The sequence below is a fragment of the Gobio gobio genome (assembly GCF_949357685.1).
Source record: "Gobio gobio genome assembly, chromosome: 13".
Taxonomy (NCBI): Eukaryota; Metazoa; Chordata; class Actinopteri; order Cypriniformes; family Gobionidae; genus Gobio; species Gobio gobio.
This window is the reverse complement of record NC_137106.1, coordinates 48,058,513-48,082,838: the sequence shown is the minus strand read 5'-3', so window position 1 is coordinate 48,082,838 and position 24,326 is coordinate 48,058,513. Positions and strand designations below refer to the sequence as shown.

General features: G+C 37.2%; 1 protein-coding gene across 2 annotated transcripts in view; it reads right to left on the bottom strand.

Moving 5' to 3' along the window:
- Nucleotides 1-248: 248 nt before the first annotated feature.
- Nucleotides 249-24,326, bottom strand: part of LOC307136314 (uncharacterized protein) — a 49,031-nt gene continuing 24,953 nt past the window's right edge. For both annotated transcript variants that reach the window (XM_079833218.1, XM_079833219.1), the window contains 16 exons: nt 22,425-22,563; nt 20,589-20,742; nt 17,589-17,725; nt 17,362-17,473; nt 16,688-16,751; nt 16,377-16,583; nt 15,764-15,909; nt 12,487-12,605; nt 12,279-12,403; nt 12,059-12,153; nt 10,277-10,413; nt 9,486-9,610; nt 9,111-9,256; nt 4,061-4,163; nt 3,731-3,873; nt 249-809 (listed from right to left, as the gene is read on the bottom strand). In XM_079833218.1, coding sequence (XP_079689344.1) covers nt 692-809; nt 3,731-3,873; nt 4,061-4,163; nt 9,111-9,256; nt 9,486-9,610; nt 10,277-10,413; nt 12,059-12,153; nt 12,279-12,403; nt 12,487-12,605; nt 15,764-15,909; nt 16,377-16,583; nt 16,688-16,751; nt 17,362-17,473; nt 17,589-17,725; nt 20,589-20,742; nt 22,425-22,563 — 2,070 coding nt within the window. In that variant the 3' untranslated portion in view covers nt 249-691. The remainder of the gene's footprint in view (nt 810-3,730; nt 3,874-4,060; nt 4,164-9,110; nt 9,257-9,485; nt 9,611-10,276; nt 10,414-12,058; nt 12,154-12,278; nt 12,404-12,486; nt 12,606-15,763; nt 15,910-16,376; nt 16,584-16,687; nt 16,752-17,361; nt 17,474-17,588; nt 17,726-20,588; nt 20,743-22,424; nt 22,564-24,326) is intronic.

The window sequence follows — 24,326 nt, the reverse complement described above, 5'->3', positions numbered from 1 at the left end:
GTTGGTCACAAAGCTTATTTGGTTGCCAATGGAAAAATCTGGTTTTGGGTTTGATAACTAAGTTATGAGGCTGCCACAATTTAAATGTATTAGTAAGTTGAGTTAAAAATAAACAAAACAAATAAGTGTTGACAAATAATTTTTCTTAGCAATAAAAATGAGTTTTTGGGCATGTTTGACAGATTTCAGGAGATAAATGCATAAAAGAATGAACAAGAACAAAGTTTAAAAACTCAAAAAGCAGTGAGAGCTGTAAAATATGTTCAAGTGTACTTTTATTAGACCCACAAAATGTGAACAAAACAGAACAGGTCATAGGTTTAAATCTATCAATATTTTCTCAAAGTTTGGAAACAAGGCATTATGATAATTTTGGTTATTAAAATATAGCTATACAACCTATTAGTTATAGAAATACGAACTTGTTTAATTGGAAGACTTTTAATGCCACATTATTCATACATAATTATTAGGTCTAGCCCATAACTGCTTGACACTTGGAGTATATAAGAACTGAACTTTCACTTTTAAATTGGCACTTGGTGACGCTGATGTTCACCTCCATCCTCCCCACCACCAGGTTGGTCCCTTTCCAAAAAAACAAACAAACAAACGAGACATACACTGCTCGTATAATTTGCAACTTTACCATAATTTGGTACACCTGAATGCAAATGGAACCATCTTAAACTCAAGTTTTTTGAATCTGTGACTTGCGATGTTCCATGGCATCCTTTTTCATGTTCCGGTGTGGCTTCAAGTCTGTTACTTGTAACGGCTTCTTTGTCAGTGGATCAACAGATCCATGCCTAAAAATCATAATACAAGTCAAACATGTAAAATAAAAATAATTCTGAAACATTTTATTTCCATGTGATGCCTTTTAGTCAGCTGCATATATGGCTTGACCCCCAAAAAAAATTCTAACAAAAGGTTTCTCAGTGGTTTACAGTAGTATCAGATGTACTTTAAAACATACTAAATGTTTACTAAAGTTTGACTTCAAGAAAGGCCCCATTTTCAAAATGGAGGCCATCAGGTCCTTAAAATGACCTTGTGTGCCTTTAAAAAAAAAAATAATAATAATACTTTTCTTATTTATACATATCTTTTTCTATTTTCTTCAGTTGTTTCCTTTTATTCTGGTTTATTTTTTATACTTTTTTGCACTCTGACCTTCACTAGATTTACCAGTAGTTGTCACACTCTTCCTCCCATAGAGGTTTGACTATAATGATTCTCACAATTCCCAACTTGTCATGGTCCACAAGCAGGCATGCATGGTAACCCATAGGACCTGCAATTTCCCGTTGTGTTCGGCAGGCAGTTGTGCAATTACAGTCTGCAAGAGGCTTTCTGGGGCAGCAGTCTTATTGGTCATAACTGGCAGGAACCGGTTGCCCACCAGTTTCCATCCCCAATCCAATGTGTTCATGTCACCTTCCTTTCCAATCCACAACATGATCTGGAAGTAAACTCTTTCATCAGTGTGCCTATTGCACCAAGTAGGTTTATAAAAGTATGAAAACCTCCAAGCATTAAGACTATGCTTTTCAGGGGACCACTCTGTGCTGCATCCATGATCATCTCTGCTGCTTTCCAGTACAGTGGCTGATCAAACGTAATAATGGGTGGAGCATTGTGTTCAATAGCCAGGTCACAAAATCCTAGGTGGACAAAATACACGTTTTGTCTCCAGAGTACAGGCTAATCATTGGCAGGAACACAACTGATGATTGGCCTCGATGTTCTAGTCCTTGATGAATGATATGCATAATTCCCTTCCACCCTGGAGTTTGTTGTTTGAAGTTAAGTGACTGGGTGACTGGATAATCAATGACTGGGATTTTACTTTGCACTGAAAAATCTAGGTTGGTAATGTGTCTCCTTGGAATGATACGGTCATTTTTTCACCCTGGAGTGATTACTGTTATGATTCCCATTCCGTGGAAGGTCCCCTTACCATCAATAGTAAGGATGTTGTGGTCAACATTGTCCCCAGCAAAAAGAAGTGCCATGTCCAGCACATCCATGTCATCCGTTAACATATCTGGGGAAACGTAAAACTACTTCCTTGTCTGATTAAGCAAATCCCATTCCATGAAGGGTATCCACCAGGAATTGTGACCGATACATATGATGTGCCTGCACTGCAAGGACAAGTTGTAATGGAGCTACCACAGCATGTGGTCGTGCTGCCTGGACAATTGCCTGTCCAATTCCTGCAACCTTTCGGCTTGTCTCCTTACCCACAAAAAGACCATTCAAAAGTGTACGGAGAGTCTCAGGAACAAACAAAAGGGCAGAGTCAAGCTCAAGTGACTTTGTGCTCAGATACGGATCCATAACGGACGGGACATTGGACTTGATGTTACTTTTGAACAATCGCTTGTTTCTGGGATTCCTCCTCCTTTTCTTGTTTGATGAAATAAGATCGTAGTATTTGTGATGTCTTCTCTCTCATTGCCACTATGTCATGGAGGCCTTCCCCTTCAGTGAAATGTACATTGTCCTGATACTGTTCTCAATTTTCTCTTGAGGTATTTCCATATGGTTCAGAATCTGGGTTTGTTAGAGATTCCTTCATTTTGTCTCGAAGATGTGTAATTGTCAACTGTTCCTCATCATTACTCTCGCGGTAGGAGCAAACTTTCATGAATGACTGCTCCTGATCTTCATTTTTGGGCGGCCTGACTTTCTGCGCTTTGCCTCTGGGTCTTTCTGGAACTGTATCGGTATGTTATATCCGTTACGAAAACTACTATTGCATAAGTGGTGGTCAAGTCATCTTTATTTATATAGAGCTTTTTACAATGCTGATCGTTTCAAAGCAACTTCACAGTGTTTACAGGAAAATAATGCAACAGAATTTGATTCGGCTGTACAGCCGCTCTGGAAAAAACAGTGATGTCATCCAGCTTTGTTCAATTATCATATAATGTCAATGCGAGCGGATCAGTAATATAGTTGAATATTTAGTGTCCCCAACTGAGCAAGCCAAAAGCCAAAGGGCAATAGAGGCGATGGTGGCAAGGAACTAAAACTCCATCAGGTGACAGAATGGAGAAAAAAGCCTTGGGAGAAACCAGGCTCAACACAGGAACACAGTGGTGGTATACACAATCTGCAGCATGTAGATCACGGCCATAATACATGTACTTGATTCTGCCTTTCATGATTTGATTTATGATCAAAGTTATACAACTCCAATTTAAGTTACTTTTGGATGCAATAACTTTTACATTGAATGTGAAGTCTGTGTTTTAGCAAAAAAAGGTATGTGTCCAAAAACATGTACATGACATGGGCTAAATCGTTCACATCTCTGGTTCACCCCAAACAAAGAGTTTTGAGTGAGATTACAGAATCCTCAAAAAATAATGTATTCCATAAGTATGTTTATGTTATATTAGGACAAGTCCAATGGATTCATAGACCCAGAAAACATGCGGTTAGATACCAAGATTACTTGGCTAGGTCAAATAATGAAGGAGTTAGGATATTTTAAGAGCTTACTGCCCATCTTGGAAATTACACTTTTCTAGTGGTCAAACTTTGGTTAACTTTTAGTATGTTATTAAGAACACCTAATACTACAAAAAAAAAAAAACAACAACTGAGAAACCTTTTGTTAGAATTTTTTTAGGGTTAGGTTCTTCATATATGCAGACACCTATTTCACTTTATGGTATGTATACTTCCAACACTAAGATAATTTTGGGTAGCTTACCTCTTGAGATAATCCTCAATAGCACTCCGTTCATACACCATACCATCTGCAGTTTTCACTGGATCGACAAACAACTTTTTTGACAGAGGACAAATGAGATAAGGGGGGATGACTGTGTCGGATAATTCTGGACCCACATATTTCTAGAAAGAAAGCAAACAAATTTTAATTAGACTTATAAATATTAAACTAAAATTCAGAAACACAATGGAGAATTTATAGGCATTTCAGAAAACTTTGGGTAATCAGTTGGAGTTTGCGGTCTTAAAACTGATCAAAACTATAAAGATTATATTTGGTATGTTCATGGAATTATAGTTTTGCAATTACCTTTTCCAAGTCATCCAGAGAGGTATTTGCATACTTTTCTGTATTTTTCTTGGCTTCTTCTTCATATTTGGGTTTGCTGGACTGGAATTCTAATGCCAAGATGCTTAGAAAATAGAACAACTAGTTAGTATCAAATATCCCAGAAAATAACCTTTTCGATATTAAACTTTAATTATATACAGTGCATCCAGATAGTTTTCACAGCGCTTCACTTTTTCCACATTTTATGTTACAGCCTTATTCCAAAATTGATTAAATTCATATTTTTTCCTTAATTCTACAAACAATACCCCATAATGACAATGTGAAAGAAGTTTGTTTGAAATCTTTGCAAATTTATTAAAAATAAAACCCGGAAAAAATAAAAAAATAATCACAAGTCTTAGCACAGCCTTTACCATGACACTCAAAATTGAGCTCAGGTGTTCTCGTTTCCACTGATCATCCTTGAGATGCATCTACAACTTGATTTGAGTCCACCTGTGGTAAATTCAGTTGATTGGACATGATTTGGAAAGGCACACATCTGTCTATATAAGGTCCCACAGTTAACAGTGCATGTCAGAGCACAAACCAAGCCATGAAGTCCAAGGAATTGTCTGTAGACCGAGACAGGATTGTATCGAGGCACAGATCTGGGGAAGGGTACAGAAAATTTTTGCAGCATTGAAGGTCCCAATGATCACAATGGCCTCAATCATCCGTTAATGGAAGAAGTTTGGAACCACCAGGGCTCTTCCTAGAGCTGGCGGCCCGGCCAAACTGAGCGATCGGGCAGAAGGGCCTTTGTCAGAGTGACCATCGGGTTCTTGGTCACCTCTCTGACTGAGCTCCAGCGTTTCTCTGTGGAGAAAGGAGAACCTTCCAGAAGAACAACCATCTCTGCAGCTCTCCACCAATCAGGCCTGTGTGGTAGAGTGGCCAGACGGCACATGACAGCCCGTCTGGAGTTTGCCAAAAGGCACCTGAAGGACTCTCAGACCATGAGAAACTAAATTATCTGGTCTGATGAAACAAAGACTGAACTCTCTGGTCTGAATGGCAAGCGTCATGTCTGGAGGAAACCAGGCACCGTTCATCACCTGGCCAATCCCATCCCTGAAGTGAAGCGGTGGTGGCAGCATCATGATGTGTGATGTTTTTCAGCAGCAGGAACTGGGAGACTAGTCAGGATCGAAGGAAAGATGAATGCAGAAATGTACAGAGACATCCTAGATGAAAACCTGCTCCAGAGCGCTCTAGACTTCAGACTGGGGCGAAGGTCCATCTTCCATCAGGACAACAACCCTAAGCACACAGCAAAGAGAACAAGGGAGTGGCTACAGGACAACTCTGTTAATGTTCTTGAGTGGCCCAGCCAGAGCCCAGACTTGAACCCGATTGAACATCTCTGGAGAGATCTGAAAATGGCTGTGCACCGACGCTCCCCATCCAAGGGTGGGCAACATCTGTCCTTGAGAGCAGGGCCGGCCCAAGCCTTTGGGGCTCTAAGCAGAAATTTATTTGAGGGCCCCTTCAGTGCAACAAATACGACTGAATTTTGTCAATGCTTGATTATTCGCACACTATAAATCTAACTGTAGTTCTGCCTGGCATATATGGTTTTTAATTGTAACAGTAGCAAACCCATAAGAGTGGTCAGATGTGTATTTTTTTCAAAGTCTTACAGTACTAAGTGGCATACTTTGTGGTGTACTGAAAAGTAGCCAAATAAACCAGAAGACAATGCATTTACTGTAAACAAGTTAACCACTTTAGTTATGTTGCAAAAAAAAATTAACTGCAAGGAATTAATAACATAAAAGTGCAGATAAGCCTGTCACGATAAATTTTGCTGGACGATATATTGGCCAAGAAATTATTGCGATAAATGATAATTATGTCGTTCTGAGACCATTTTCATCTAAAATAATGATAATGGCATAATGCAGGTACACCTTTTCAAAGATCAATACACTTTTATTTCTAAAGACTATTTAACACTGAAAATGGAAAGCAACGGCAATGACGCAACACAGCGGAACCCACAATTCAGTTTGGCAACGCATGTCAACCATTCAAAGTAAATGAGAAGTATTAATGCTGACGCCCCATGTGAATGCACTGTAACGCCGGTTTCACACTGCACGCGTTAGCAGGGCGTAAGCAGCGCAGGAGCGGAGCGTATGGAATGCGGGATCCGCGCGCACCCTTTAAGCTTTCACACTGGCAGCGTTTGTCGCGCGCAGCTGAACTGCAGCTTGTATATCACAAATACAGACGAATATCGTCCAGTGTCACCTTTCCCGGTGTTCTACCCCGACCCCTGTCTGTCTCGTGCTTTGATTTATGATGGGCAGCATGCTTCCTCCACGTTTAAATATATATATATATATTAGAGCTGCAACTAACGATTATTTTTTCTGTCGACTAATCTAACGATTATTTTTTCGATTAGTCGACTAATCTAACGATTATTTTTCCGGATTAATCTTATTATTCTTTTTTACTGATTATTGTACTTCAAAGAGGGTAGTGAATTTGTATATTATTTTAACATGAAATCAATGAATGATGACAATATTAATTGTATTTCAGGAAGGGTAGTGTACATAGTAGGCTATGCCATTTTATAAAGAAATATATGAACACAAGAAGCTTTATAAACATAATATATAATGATACTATTCATCATAAAATGTATACAGAGTAGGCCTAATTAGGAAAAGTTGTTTACTATAGTAGTTGAGTATGATTTACTTATTGATTTGTGTCAATAGTAAACGAAAATGCACTTGTATTTATCTGCAAAAGGTTCACATACAGGAGCTTTCAGCATAGTTTTAATATAGTATAACTAGTTGTCTATTTTGAAGATACATGTGCATAAACAACGACTAAAGCTGCCAGAAGTTTTAGCCCAAACTTCAAAGACACATTTAAATGATTAAAGCTAGAGGCATATCTTAACTTTAATGTTACTTTAATCATGCAAACTACCTATATACAACAAGTTATTATGCATATGTGTTTGGGACAGAGCGGAACCAGGTCGCATTAACAGGAGATATATGCAGCCCATAATAAATAAAAGCACGAGACGTACTGGGGTCGGAGAAGAACCCCGGAAAATGTGACCGTCTGTTGCAATACACGCGCCACGGTTCAGCTGCGCGAGAGAACACTGGCAGCAGGGTTGCCAGGTTTACACAACAAAACCCACCCATTCGTTACTCAAAACTAGTCCAAAACAAGACCAATCGCGTTTCGGGGAGGTTCTCTGGTAAACATCGCGTTCGGGGGGTTAAATATGTGTGTTTTTTTGCAGGGCTGCCGGCTAAAATTCTCATTCCCGGGGCTAAATATCACATAATTGGGATCGCTTCAACCCGCGGACATGAGACACAGCCCGCGGCAACAGTGTAGAAGTAGCCCAATTCCGCGGAAAAAACCGGGACTTGGCAACACTGACTGGCAGTGTGAAAGCTCCCGCTCTCCACGCGCACAGCACCTGCTCTGCCACCGCGCGCAGTGTGAAACCGGCGTTACAGAGTGAACAAAGCACAGTTTTATTCGGCTTCTGTTTAAAGTACTCCCACACTTTTGAATGTCGCGGTCTGGCTTTATATGATAAATTATCATTTTCACTATGCCCGGGAGCAGAAGCTGCCATTATTCTAGATCTTCTGTTCCATTCTAGAACGTAAATAATGTGCCGCCGACGCGTCGACGCATTTCACGCACGTCGACGTATTTTCGTAGTCGACGTCATCGACGACGTCGACGCGTCGTTGCAGCCCTAATATATATATATATATGTGTAGTTTACATGATAAAAGTAACCTTTAAAATTAAGATAAGCCTCTAGTTTTAATCATTTAAACAGACCTTTCAAGTTTGGGCATAAACTTCTGGCAGTGTTGTGTTTTCGTGCATTTTATAAATGTTTTCACAGCGCTGGATGTCATATGGTGATCGTGAAACACACGGGACACTTCACTACATGATTTCATGGTGAAATTTGTTATTTTCCATGTTAATCAGGTCAGTTTTGATCAAGAACAATCCACTGTGGCTTTAATTCAGCGTGAGCAGCGCAGCAAAAATAGACTCGGCGCCGAAACGATCGCAGCACTGCTGCTTCTGCTCTGCTACGCGCTGCCGCGCCGCCTCTGCGTGCGGTGTGAATGCTCTAATCTGTTAACATGGGCGCCGAAAAAAAACACGCGCTGCTTACGCCCTGCTAACGCGTGCAGTGTGAAACCGGCGTAAGTGTGCGCGCTTCGGGTGAATAAAAAACACAGGTAAAGCTTTAATGCACATAATGAACTTCTGTAATTTCGAATAAGTGCAGTGTCCTGATGAGTGTTAACATGTGATTTCACGAGTTTACACTTACATTAAATTAAATAGAGTAAAAATTATGCATATTTGGCGTGCTGGGATGGTGGAGGGATGCTAAAATAAAAACGATCAGCAAAAGAAGGTAAATCTGCTGTATATATACACACACATCTATCGTTGATTAAATTAATTAGCTGAATGTGCTCCACTTGTGTTTAATTATGTTTAATTATCTGAACTCCTCCCGAAATTTGTTAATAAAACATCCCGATGTGAATCTATGTTGAGAAGTACAGTATGGGATGGAGGCGCCAGAACGGCAACTGACAGAATGTGCGCTGTAAAAATCAAGCAGTCAATTAATTTGTTCTTGTTCTCGCTTATAGGGATGGCCAGATCTGTTGGAGAGTTCCAGAGTTGCATATTGTTTTCACTCAATACGTTTCCCATCCAGGTCCGTTTCTAGGTATGGGGGCACTAACAAGAGAGAATGGACTATAGCTAGACAGGGTTTCCAAATTAGATTACCTGGATCATTTCATGTATGTAGATGTAGCTTGGAATTTCTGTGCATCACTATTAGTGCAACATGTTTAGTGAGTTTTAGAGACGCATTGCCATTGGTTGTTTATTCATTCACTAAAGTCAACAATGTCACCCCCCAATTAAAATAAATAAATCCTATATAAATTAACTCTGTTATAACTATAAAGCCTATTTTGTTTACCTGTCCAATGGATCATCTGGTTCAGGTGCAATCAAGAGTCCAAACACAGCGTCCAGAATCTCTCTCATGGTAATGTGGGCTGAGTAATTTCGATCAAATATGTTGTGACAAATTCTTCCCTCACTGTTCACATTGCAGTGGTAAACCTTTATAAAACATTAAGGAATGTAATAAATCAATTGTGAATATTTATTTTCAATTCATGTTAAAGCTTGAATGAACATTTTCATTTTGTGGTGGTGACACTGGGTGAATGTGACCTGTGATCTGTAACTGCTGAAAGACTCGAAATGGATCTATTAATTGATCCAGGTCTTGCATGGATTTCCTAAATGTGAGGACTGCAGGTGAGGTTCAGACATTAAAAAAGGATACAGGGGTGAAGAATCTCAGGATGGGTGGTTTCACAGGATAATCAGGACCGAACTCACAATACAGCTCAAAGACTCCATGCTCATAACAGGTATCAGGGGGACCTTTCATGAGAATCTTCCAAAAGGCTAAGGGGAAAACATGTGTTGTATTATATAATAGCACAAGCATTATAATACAGGTATATAAATATTTGGTTGACTTTAAGAAAGCCGTCTCTTTGATATGACATTGCTTCAAAACCTTTTTTAATTGTGGTGTTAAACTTTCATATTTCATGAACTTCAGCATTTTGCAGAGGGGAAAAACATTTAAGTCTCCATGTTTAAGTTATGTGTGGTCTCAGCCTCAGATGGCATGCTCACAGATTAGACAGTAAATTCAGTAACCATCTGATGCATATTGTACACAAAACTGAAGAGCACTTTTTCAGTCTCAATTACATTCTAATCTTTGAGAGTAAGGGCACACATATGTATTTAATCTAGACACAAAGTACACTCTCAGGAATAAATAAACGTACAAAAGCAGACAATCCTGTCCAACACAATATGAACAGTGATGGTACCCTAAGGGCTGCAAAACCCAAGAAAAAAAAAAAGTATGATTTATGAAGAATGAAATAAAACAGGCTCAACCGAGTGATCTATGCTTCAGTCTGTATTTGATTATTTATCTGTTGTTGCATAATGCAACTGTTAGAGAGTGGTGGTAACAAGTGTACTTTCTCAAGAGGATTGGAGTGTGTCATCTATATCATTAATATAACTTTGAAATGATCCATTCATACTTACTAAAATCTGACTCCGAGGGCAGCACTGTACAGAAAGGGTGAGGGTCACAGTGAAGATTCTTCAGTTCTTCCAAAATTCTTTTGTCCTTCTCCAAAAAGCGCCCTGTCTTGGACTCCATGATTCTCTTTTTCAATGCACTACAAGGAATTTTGTATATGCACAAGACTCAGATCATCAATGTAGTCATTTTACATCAAGCTAATTTCTGAAACACAAAATATACTGCAATTGACCTATCGGTAAGCCCCTCCCCTCATACGCAGATGAGCCAATAGCAGTTGAGTATCAGTTGCACTGGGACCAGAACGGACATCTTTAGGCTTCAGCACCATAGAGAAACATTGGAAAATCCGAAGCTCTCATCGGTTTGATGGTGTTTATGCTATAAAAATGCTAAAACGTCGTGCCTGAGGTACTGTAACACTGACTCCAGGGATCCTGAGAGGATTGTGTTTGTCAAACTCTCATTAAGTTACGATTAAAGTCCCTAACATACAAACCGTAATAACTAACTGTTCTCACGTCATGTAACGTAACACTGTAGGTGAAAAACATGAAGGTCTACATTTCAGTGCCTCTATTAAACTGGTTATATGTAAATTAATTTAATTTGAGATATGTTTAAGGTCTACATGATCTGTCCTACTAAGGAGGACTCCTATTTTGATGGGTATTATAGTCTCCGGGTAACGAAAGGAAGAGCTTGCACGCAGTTTATCGGAGTTGTTTTGCAGATACAAAGTTTACCAGTTATTAACTGCACCCTCGAAAAGGCATACGGTCTGTATATATGTTTGTTTACTGATAGTTGTTTGAGTGTTTGTGTAATTTGCTGTGTATGTTAATGGTAATGCAACGGAGAGAGAGAGAGTTTGTGAATGAGATATTAATGCGCACTTCTTATGCTTTGTTTGTTCAGCTCTTACGATGATTTTTTGGAGTGAATAACGATGCAATAAACTTGATAAACCATCGGGATATACGCTACAATCTGTGTCCAAAAACATCTTGGGATAAGGTTTTCACACTGACAGCTGTACATTGTAAGATATAGCAACTCTGTTTGTTTGTCCGAGTTAGCAACAGTAACTAAGGGGGGGGGGGGGGCTTACCGATAGGTCAATTGCTATTACATCTTTAGGGCATTGTTAATATGTAGCTATTAATACGCAACTTTAAAAGACACGAAATGGATGGATGCTGAAACATACAATATGGACGTATCGGCAACATTTAAATGTAGCATTATTACGTCTTTTACAGCTACATAAGGTTAAATATTTTGGAATCTTTCATATCAAAGATTTTATAGATAGATGGAAGATCCTTTAACCTATCCAAAACATACCCATTTTATACAATATAAAAAGAATAAAACAATGGACAGAGAGAGGTGTAGGAATATAAACAATTATAGAAACAATAGTGTTATAAAGATATTTTGAGATATTTTGAACTCTTACCCCTACCCCTAAACCTGCACATAACTTGGCTGTAACCTTCATAGACATTGAGGGGGACAAGTCAGTTAGTGCTGTCAATATGCCAATATTATATGTTTCAGTGTTTATGAATATGTACGTAATTGTACATAAAAGTATTCTCGTGAAGATCATGTTGTTAATGCAGCTGAACCAAAGCAACAGATAAGGCAAGCTGGCCAGGCCAAAGTCCAGCAAAAAGCCGGCCAGCAGAGACTAAGGTTGACAATTGCTATTACAGCTTGTGCTTTAATGTATAGGCTTAGTATATTTTAATTTAGTGTTTAATGCTAGCACTTACTTCTCTGTCATTGTCACTTTTTTGTGCATCTGTGGGGGTAATTTCACCTCAGGTTTGACATCATAGTCACACTTCCCAAAAAGGTTTAGGTCATTCTGTCAAATATATGAGTAAAACAATGAGTGATAAACTTCCACTGTTCATCACATTTTAAGCCTTTTGTATTTTTTGAAAACATTATAATGTGTGAAATGTGAGTTGTCCTATCGAGTTGTTATACCACTGTTTTAATTGATGAAATATCAAGGCGTTTCTTTTCCTTTCTTTGTTCCATTGACAAGACTGTTTCCATCTCAAAGAGTTGCATGGCAGCTTTGATTGTGTCAGGCTTAAAACAGCAACCACCTCAAAATATAGAAATTAGCAGTAATAATTAACTATTGAAAACCATGAAATGCATTTAAGAAGCCTCAAATGAAAAAAGTTACCTGTAACATAGCTGATCCCATGCAACACAGTGTTCTCTACTTGCCCAATTAGCACAGCATCAACAACTATGTTTGAAGCCATCAACTTGGTGGCAGTGGCAACTGGATTAGATGTTGATCTGTTTTGTTAGAAGGAAATATTGTTATAAACCCGAATGCAGATAGAATTAAACATTTATTAGTAGATGCAAAAAACACAAAGTCCAAAACAGGTGGAGGACAAAGGCAGAGTGGCTGGACAGTTGATAGGGTTAGGGCAGCTGAACCAAATCAACAGAAGAGAAGAGATTAATGGGAGAACATATAGCAAACAAAACATATACAAAGACCAAGTGCTTAAAACAAGAAAAGACATGTGCCCAAACTACACCACAGAGCAAAACAAGACCCAAACAAATGCAAAAACCATGCTCTGCAAACAAACACTTAACCAAAGTGACAGGATCCTGACATATATATTCGAACTTATGAACTGAATTTGTGTTGTCTTAAGTGGTTTTTAGTTTAAGGAAATGTTGCACATATATATATTTTAATATTGTGTGTGTGTGTGTGTGTGTGTGTGTGTGTGTGTGAGAGAGTCAGAGAGTGAGTGAGTGAGTGAGGAAAATAAGTATTTGAACACCCTGCTATTTTGCAAGTTCTCCCACTTAGAAATCATGGAGGGGGTCTGAAATTGTCATCGTAGGTGCATGTCCACTATGAAAGACATAATCTAAAAAAAAAAAAAAATTCTAGAGACAAAATTGTACACCTCCACAAGGCTGGAAAGGGCTACGGGGAAATTGGTCCACTGTTGGAGCAATCATTAGAAAATGGAAGAAGCTAAACATGACTGTCAATCTCCCTCGGACTGGGGCTCCATGCAAGATCTCACCTCGTGGGGTCTCAATGATCTAAGAAAGGTGAGAAAGCAGCCCAGAACTACACGGGACGAGCTGGTCAATGACCTGAAAAGAGCTGGGACCACAGTTTCCAAGGTTACTGTTGGTAATACACTAAGACGTCATGGTTTGAAATCATGCATGGCACGGAAGGTTCCCCTGCTTAAACCAGCACATGTCCAGGCCCGTCTTAAATTTGCCAATGACCATTTGGATGATGCAGAGGAGTCATGGGAGAAAGTCATGTGGTCAGATGAGACCAAAATATAACTTTTTGGTCATAATTCCACTAAACGTGTTTGGAGGAAGAAGAATGATGAGTACCATCCCAAGGACACCATCCCTACTGTGAAGCATGGGGGTGGTAGCATCATGCTTTGGGGGTGTTTTTCTGCACATGGGACAGGGCGACTGCACTGTATTAAGGAGAGGATGACCGGGGCCATCTATTTTTTGGGGAACAACCTCCTTCCCTCAGTTAGAGCATTGAAGATGGGTCGAGGCTCAATGACCTGAAGCACACAGCCAGGATAACCAAGGAGTGGCTCTGTAAGAAGCATATCAAGGTTCTGGCGTGGCCTAGCCAGTCTCCAGACCTAAACCCAATAGAGAATCTTTGGAGGGAGCTCAAACTCTGTTTCTCAGCGACAGGCCAGAAACCTGACTGATCTAGAGAAGATCTGTGTGGAGGAGTGGGCCAAAATCCCTCCTGCAGTGTGTGCAAACCTGGTGAAAAACTACAGTAAACGTTTGACCTCTGTAATTGCAAACAAAGGCTACTGTACCAAATATTAACATTGATTTTCTCAGGTGTTCAAATACTTATTTGCAGCTGTATCATACAAATAAATAGATAAAAAAATCATACATTGTGATTTCTGGATTTTTATTTTTTTGATTATGTCTCTCACAGTGGACATGCACCTACGATGACAATTTCTGACCCCTCCATGATTTCTAAGTGGGAGAACTTGCAAAATAGCAGGGTGTTCAAATACTTGAATAAAAAATGGTGTATAAATACTCACTGTATATATACACACACACGTGTGTGTGTGTGTGTGTGTGTGTGTGTCTAATTAATATATATATATATATTAAAAAATTTAAAAAAAAAAAAACCATTTATTTATATTAGGGGTGTAACGGTACACGGATTGAACCGTTTCGGTACAGGGCTTTCGGTTCGGTGCACACGTGTAACGTTACCGAACGGTTTCCAAATGCAGTCTTTAACAGTTAACAGTCGGCTTGCTTTAAGCGCAGAACACACTTCAATCCGAGTTCCCACACGAACATATTAAGTATTCAGTCCATTTTATCCCAAATTCAAACAAATACCGCTTTGACGCTTTTTATTGTGGCGTGACTGATCACTGTTCAAGCGGCCGCGTGTGAACGTGATCATCTGTGAACGCGACCGATCAGCTCTTCCTAATAAATAAACATGAATAAACATCTGAAGGTATGTTGAGGATACATTACAACTTACTGTCATGCATCATATGTGGTGTAATCGCTCAGTGTTTCAACGGCGGAGAGACATCAATAAAACTGCTTGTAAACTAAACAATGTCATGTAGCATCACATTTACCTCAGGCAGTCATTCAGTGTCCACAGTATTGTATTCACTAGAGAAATCAACTCTTTCACTAAATATACGAAATATATATTCATTATATTAGTCTATATATTCATTATATTCCACTGAACATGTTAATGATGTCTTGATTATTTCATGTATGTTTAAATAAACCTGTCATGAAAATGAGACACTGCGTAGGCTATAAATTATTATATTTCAACAACGAATTGGAGGAAAAACTATTTTATAATTAGATTTAGAAGTTATTGCAAAAACTGCCTTATGTGAAGTTTACATGTTTGCGAACTGTTATTTGAGTGTTGATTATTATACCTAAAAATAAAATAGCAAATTAATTTAGGCTCTGTTGTTAACCTTTAATATTAATGTGCAAGTAAGAGCTCCTATATATTTTACTGCATAATCTTTAAGAAAATGTTAGTTATAATTTAATTAATTTAAGGACGGACAAATTTTTTTCTTCAGTAAACCACTGTTTAATAAAAATAAATAAAAAGCAATTTTGTAAAACTATTGTACCAAACCTGTACCGAACCGTGACTTCAAAACCAAGGTACGTACCGAACCGTTAATTTTGTGTACCGTTACACCCCTAATAAATAAATAAGCATACATACATTTATGTATGCGTGCATATGCGCATTTTTATATATATATATATATATAAAATCTTCCCCCCCATTGAGCAATATGGTAATAGGTGCCATTGCAAGATTGTTAACAAAATATTTTAGTATATTTTTTTTAGAAACTAAAATTGGCATTTGAGAATGACTGAAAACACACCCAACATCATTTCCATCTGTCAAGCATATGATGCGACATTTGCAATCTGGAAATCTCTTTTTGATTTGTTCGAGTTCTTTGCATCCATGATTTAATGCATCATATAAACGAGTTATTCCATTTGCCTCAAGTCCATGAACATACTCCTAAACAAGGAAATAATGAAGTCAGTTCTAAAGTAATAAATGCAGTGAACACTCCCTCACTTTTTCACTTTAGAATACTGATCCAAATAATTAGTAATTACTTTAGAAGGATGTAGTAATCCTTGAGTCATTACTAGTGGGTTACCATTACCTTCACTTTAGAATTAATTATAATATATGCATTAATCATGTTAATTATGAACATGTATATAGTTCTTATTAGTCCTCTGTGAGGTATAAAAAAAAAAGTTATTGATTAGCTAATAGTGATCTACCACATTCAACTAAGCACTATTACAAACTCATTTATTAATCAGTTTCTTGTTAATTAAAAGTAGTTACTAGAATGTTAATATTTGTTTGTTCCTGTGCAGTTATTCATGAATGAAGGAACAGTATTCTAAAGTGTAACATTTCTTTCCAATTTATTAAAAAAAAGCTTAAATGAAATAATACTTTTAACTTACCTTAAAGGTTTCCACGGTTTCTGTAAATGTGTGAAGAGTTTTCACCATGCAGTCAAATTTTACAAGGCAAATAACTTGGTCAAAATTATAAGCCATGCATCTGTTTGAGAAGCTGTCAAATGTTTGTTTGATGGCATCAATTCGCATCATTTTGCACTCTTCGTCAAAACATTCATCACCCATGGAGGAACTTGAATCAAAGAGGACCTTTAACCAAAAAAAAAATACACTTAAATTCAGTAAAATTATTTATACACTAAATTGTAAACTGTATACACATGTTAGAAATTTCTGTATGACAGCAAACATACCACAATAGCCTCTTTTGGAGTCTTGGTGACTTTTAGAGTTAGATCATCTCTGACATCTCTCAGCCTAGGAAGTCATTTAAAGTACAATCGGTCACAGGCTGTTTGTAAAGCTTACATATTAGAACTAAAAACATTGCTCTGTGATTATATTTTACAGTATAGTATTGGTAAAACATAAATAAAACTGTACTTTCACTTTATTTAAATATGATAAAATAATAACAGTTCAAAATCATTAAAAGTTTATAAATGTTTTCTTAGCCTATACTAGCACAGTGTTGCTGCTGTCCTATATTTGTTTTAAAGTGTAACTAAAAAGGTAATAGACTAAATAGTGCAAGAATTGCTGTTATTTTTCAAGGCCAGCTTCGCTTGATAAATATATTTATTTATTTATAGAACTTCTGGCACTGATATTTACATTCCGCCACATGAAATAGCAAAATCTCTAGCAATATTCAATTTATATTGCTACCACAATATACATCTTCATACCAAGTAAATTATAAGTACTGTAGGTTATGATGTGTTAATTAGACTAATCAAATATTCAAAGTAAAGATAGATGCACCACATTAGGCTCGCAAATAAGATTTTTATTGTCATATGGTCTACAAAAAAATAAGGTGTTCAAAATATGACAGAACAAGATAGATGAACAAAAATTCACTTACGTATTAGCCAATTCGTCTATATTCACAGTGACTGTTTCTCCAGCAAGAGGGTCAAACACATGAATGTTTTGAGGTGTCATTTTATCTTTACTGCAGTACATGCCAAGTTTTTCTGTAATAGTAAAATATTTGTTAATAGTCCTATGCATAATACTACTGATGATCTAATAGTAATACAGTGTATATTAATATCAGTTCTAACACTAGTGATAATGCACACAATTTACCATGACTGAGAAGAATCAAACGTGGTCCATCAATTCCGACATCCTTTAGATGTAATGGTGGAGTTATAATCAGATGAGAATACTTTTCCACTTCCTCTTTCATTTGGGAAAAAGTTCTCTCTGAATTGATGTTGAAACTAAAAGGAGCACATTGTCACCGGGATTAGCATTATTATTCATATTATTATAATTCATGTGATTATTTACTGTTTATTTATGATAAAAGGAGCACATTGTCACCGGGATTAGCATTATGGATAAATATTATTATTCATATTATAATTCATGTGATTATTTACTGTTTATTTATGATAAAAAATACTGGTTCCCTTTCAGTCGGTGATGTTCAACGTACACCCGTGGGGAAACGCATGTGAACCCAATCATCTTCGAATGTAACTAAACAAGCCAATGCACATTGGCATGCAATATTTGCATCTCACGCTCCGCCCTTCAGCGCGGGTATAATATGGAGACCGAAGCTAAAAACAAAGGTGCATTGCATCTGAGCAAAGCGGTTCAACTGTTTCTGCTCTGCGAGTCATCCGAAAGTGAATCTTAGACGAGTCTGTTCTTATGCTGCGTTCACACCGAACACGTAGAGAGCGTCTGGCGCGAGTGATTTCCATGTTAAGTCAATAGAAAGGCGCGTTGACGAATGACGCAAATTGGACGCAAATTGAGTGTCTCGCACGAGTGGTGCTTTTTGTGCATTCAAGAGTTTGAAGCGAATTCGCATCTGACACCCAAGTTGAAATATCTGAACTTTGGCGTCAATTTGCGCCGCGTTAACCAATCAGGAGCCTGTTTACTGCTGTCACGTGGTAAAGTGACGTGATGAGAAACCCTGCATAATTAAAAAATACTACTTTTGTGTCACAAACGGTAGTTAAGACTTTTTCAGGTGGGAATGTAGTTGTTTAAAGCTCAAATCTGTTATTTACAGAGGTGGGTAGTAACGAATTACATTTACTTCGTTATATTTACTTGAGTAAATTTTTTGGGTAACTTGTACTTTTAAAGTAGATTTAGAGATGGGTACTTTTACTCAAGTAAATTTCTTGTGAAAAAACTGTACTTTTACTTAGTTACATTCGGTGGCGTTCCTCCGTTACTGTCAAATGGTAATAATTATATTATATATATTAAAATAAGTGAATATGACTTTCGCAAGTCTCGCAAAACTTTGGAGAGGCTGCTTCGCGAGAGGTTGCTACGCATCACCCGCTTATAATTAGCGCGCGTTTAGTCGGAAGATGTGTGTGAGCTACGGGAGGCAGATTGCCCGTGGCCTCAAGTTCTATGTTTTCACTCCAAGATGTCAAAAAGAATAGTTTCATAATGCGATGCATGTTGTGTGCACCAAAACGAACTGACATCTCTCAGCATACAATAATTCCACCCTGAAAAGAGCGGTAAGTGTCACAATGATGCCTATATTTGAACACTATTAACGGTCATTTTGGTAACTATGGGAAATTTCCCCTTATTATAATACTATTTCACACACTGTCCGAGTGTTTTCCTCATATGCGCTCTTGTGTAAGCAATGAATCCTCCAAACAACACACGTCCACGAACAAACGTTCACATCTTCACATTTACATATCCTTTTCTTCACAAAACGAAACAAATTGAATAGCCTAATGTGACATCTTGCATTTATACACAAATCCGGACAGACACCTGTCTGAAGTGTAGAAAATACACACAGATAAAAACGGTATTGTATTTTATTCCTACCTAAAGAATAGCCTATATACTTATAAAAATATAAGAACAAAGTATGTTTTAAGAAGAGCTCTAGTTAGCCCAGCACACCATTAATTTACACTGTTTAACCATTAATCACACACACATATATATATATGTATGTATTATGTATGTGTTTATTTATTTATTTATTTATTTATTTATTTATTTATTTATTTATTTATTTATTTATTTATTTATTTATTTATATATATATATATATATATAATATATATGGTTCATTAGCTTACATTAGTTAACATGAACTAATAATGAACTGCACTTATTTATCTTTATGTTAATTTAAACATTTACTAATGCATTATTAAAATATTGTTAACATTAGTCATTGCACTGTGAACTAACATGAATAAACCATGAACAGCTGGATTTTTATGAACTAACGTTGACAAAGATTAACTAATGCTGAACAGAGGTGTTGTTCATGGTTAGTTCATGTTAACTAATAAATTAACTAATGTTAACTAATACAACCTTATTGTAAAGTGTTACAGAGAGGTGTGTGAAAGCTCTCCAAGTAGCCTGAAATTCAGGGTTTTCGTTTATCAATCAGATCGAAAGTAACTAGTAACTAACTACTTGAGTAGTTCTCATCGAATACTTTTTTACTCTTACTCAAGTAAATATTACGATTGTTACTTTTACTTTTACTTGAGTAAATATTTCAGTAAGTACTTGTACTTTTACTTGAGTACAGATTTTGGCTACTCTACCCACCTCTGGTTATTTATAAAGAGAGCGCCTATTTTAAAAAAAAAATCTTGCATTTTTGGATTTGAGATCCAGGCGATCACCGGACGCTCAGCGCTCATTAACCCCGGCGAGAGCAACCTTTCCTCAGCCAGTCCTTCTGACGTTTGCCGCTGGCTCTGATGTCCAGTAGTGGTTGGTCTTGTGTAGATCTAACGGGCGATCTTTGGTGTCATGAATCTTTAAAGGGTCACTTCAGTGATTTAGCATTAGGCTTTGTATCAGTAGAAACCCGGTCGTATATTCAAATTATGGTACCTTCCGCCCTCATATCCCCCTGAGACGAGAGAATTATGCATTTTATTTCTTGAAAAATTCCTCCGATGACTCAATGACGATATTTGCATATATATATATATATATATATAGACACAGAATTTATATCATGTTTAATTCAATGTTAATTATAACAATATACAGAAGTGAGAGTTTATAGAGATAGAGAGCGAGAACGAGAACCCATGAAAAGAGTCCTACCTGGAATCAGGTGTAGTACCATTGTAGCCAGTCCAAAGAGAGTAGGAATCCATAAATGGAGGGAGACTGAGCAAAACCTTTTCAACGTCAGTTGCTTTTTTAATTGATGCGTCTTTAAGGTTCCGCTCACTGCAGTTAGGAATTTTCTCACCCTCTTTATAAAATATATTGAGAAAAGGAAAACGAACATAAATTATATCCTTTTCTGACATTAATAGTGAACTTTGCTTGCTTTAAATATTGATTTGTTTCCTTAAAATTAAAATATTTTTAGGGTAACACTTTATTTTAGGATAAAACTTACACTTCAGAATAGGGGGTCAAATTGTCTTTATTACACTATTTTAGCAATTTATAACTGCAAAATAAGCAGTAATTAAACAGGTTACTAGCTTATAGTTGTTAACTTAACAAAATGGCACATATCTCATGTCTATTGTTTTGACCCCGCCCCTATTGTTACCTGATAATTGGTTTATTTGCCCCCCTCGGTTCTCCCGCATTCATTGCCTTGTTTGCTCCCTATTTAGTCTACTTGTGTTTGCAGTCCTATGTTGGTTCGTTATCGTCTGTTTCCCATCCTTGCTTCATGTTCATTGTGTGTGGTATGTTCTGGTTTTGCTCCTCGTGGGTAGTTTTGTTTGTTTTTGTTTACGTGTTTGTGATAAATAAAACCCCATTTCTCCTGCACTTGAGTTCTAGCTCCTTACACCCATTCCCCAACCGCAACAATTACATCATTACACAAAAATAATATAGGGATTATTAAGTTGTAAATAATGGCCAATATGCCCTTACTATGTTAAAGGGTTAGTTCACCCAAAAATGAAAATTCTGTCATTAATTACTTACCCTCATGTCGTTCGACACCCGTCAGACCTCCGTTCATCTTCGGAACAGAAATTAAGATATTTTAGTGTAAATCTGATGGCTCTGAAAGTCCTCCATTGGCTCAATGGCACCGTTCACTCTCAAGACCCTTAAAAGGTACTAAAGACGTCGTTACAAAGTCCATCTCACTACAGTGGTTCTACAATAACTTTATGAATCGGCAACAATAGTTTTTGTGCGCAAAAAACCCCTAAATAACGACTTACATAGTGATGACGATTTCAAAACAAAGCATCATGAAGCGTTATGAATCACTGAGTCGATTCAGCGGTTTGAATCGCCAAATTTCAGCAGTTTGGCGCTTTGACACGCGATCCGAATCATGATTCGACTCACTGATTCATAACGCTTCGAAGCTTCATGATGCTTTGTTTTGAAATCGTCATCACTATGCAAGTCGTTATTTAGGGTTTTTTTGCGCACAAAAACTATTGTTGCCGATTCATAAAGTTATTGTAGAACCACTGTAGTGAGATGGACTTTGTAACGACATCTTTAGTACCTTTTAAGGGTCTTGAGAGTGAACGGTGCCATTGAGCCAATGGAGGCCTTTCAGAGCCATCAGATTTCAACTAAAATATCTTCATTTCTGTTCCGAAGATGAACGGAGGTCTGACGGGTGTCGAACGACATGAAGGTAAGTAATTAATGACAGAATTTTCATTTTTGGGTGAACTAACCCTTTAAGTTAATCATGAATTACTATTGTCTCCATGCTTAACTAATGCATATTTGTGAACAAGCAAATCATTAATTATAAAAATAATAAAGTGTTACCATTTTTGGTAATGCTAACAGACAACACTACATACATATGCATAGTAGACATACATGCAGTTATACTGTTTGCCTTCTAGGCAGACATACCGGGATAATAATAATTGCAGTCTTAAAATATATAACCTGCCATAGAAAATAAATAATCAAATGAAAAGAGACATTTACCTCGAATTTTATTCAGCACATACATCCTGTCAAAAACTTCAGGCACACCTGGTACACGCACTGGCTCAGAGAATCGCTGATTTGTTGACTGTGCCTTCATGGAAAGTGAAGCGTAGTTTTCAAGCTCTATGCTTTCATCCTGCAGATATAAAACTTTTTTTAAATCACTGAATCATTTGGAGTTGTTGTTAACTGTCATTGTTTTGTTGGTATGACTCTTAAAGTGTTAAACATAGGGTGAATACATTAAACATAGGGTGAATACATTAAAGGTGCATATTCTGATAATTTGTCATTGGCATTGTTTTAAAATAGGTTCCAGATGGCTTAACCCGTCACATATCTAAAGATCCTCACTATAAAGTATAAAAAGAAGTATAAAAAGAAGAAATATTAAGAATAAACATTTTAAAGTATTCTTTAAACGTATACAGAGCCCAAAAAATAAAAATTCACAATTTTCTGGGTGGTTCTGCCAAACTAAGATACTTTTGCTTTTAAGATGGTTTAAAAATAATAATAATAATGCAAATGTTATCAATAAAATGCTAAATCAATATCGGCACATTAATCCTATTACATAGACATGTTTCCCATTTTCCAAATGTAGTATGACAACTGTAAGGGTTAGTTCACCCAAAAATGAAAATACATATTTAAATCAGTTCAAACACTGCCTCACGAAGCTTCGGAGCGCATCAAATCAGCCCGAAGTTAACTTCTGTGTTTGTTTATCGGTCTGGCAAAGGAATAATATGGCACACTACTCAGTAGAAACACATTTGACATACTATTCTTGGATAACATGATATAAAATATTAACGATAAAGCAGAGAGAATATGACAAGCACAAAAACGTTGTGCAACTAACCAAAAAGCCTTAAATGCTTCATAAATATCCAGTCATACGAGAGCAGCGTCTAATGTAATTTAGACTGTATGTCTAATGCAATTTGCTTGTTATTTATTTTGCTTGTTATCAGAAATAATCTACTCTAGAGGTAAATTATTCTGGCTGCGTTTACACGTGGCATTAACATGATCACCGTGATCATCAGTCAATCAGGACACGGCGAGTTAACATTTGTTCACATCAAGTGGTCGCCATTCATAACTGATCGGATTTATGTTTCCCGCAAAATATTTAAATGTGCCTTTATCACGGAGTGCAAAACAACTTTCGCTTTGTCCTTATTAATGGCAGTGCCCATAGAGCACAGGATTTTTTGTGATGCATTCATATACAATAATTCTCAAATAGAGCACTTTATCTACAAGTTAACTTTCCCAACATTAATCTTATGTTATGAAACAAAGAAACATGTTATTCCGATGCATTGCATGATTGAAGGAGCGCGCGCAAGCATTTATACTGTACAGAAAACGGCATTACGTGTGTTGAAGATATTAAATACTGGATGACGTGTAATTTTCTGCTATTAAATTCAGATAAAACGGAGGTGTTACTTATTGGTCCAAAAAACTGCCCACAAAACCTCTCGCAATACAATTTTACCTTGGAAGGATGTCCTGTCGCTTTATCCACTACAGTAAAAGACCTGGGTGTTATATTAGACCGCAACCTGACATTCGAAAATCATATTTCATATGTTACAAGAACGGCATTTTTCCATCTTAGAAACATTGCTAAGCTACGTAACATGCTATCTATTTCTGATGCAGAAAAGTTAGTTCATGCATTCATGACCTCGAGACTAGATTACTGTAATGCTTTATTAGCTGGTTGTCCTGCATCCTCAATAAACAAGCTACAGTTAGTCCAAAACGCAGCTGCTAGAGTTCTTACTAGGTCAAGAAAATATGATCATATAACACCAATGTTATCATCTCTACACTGGTTACCTGTGAAGTTCCGTATCAATTACAAAGTATTGCTACTGA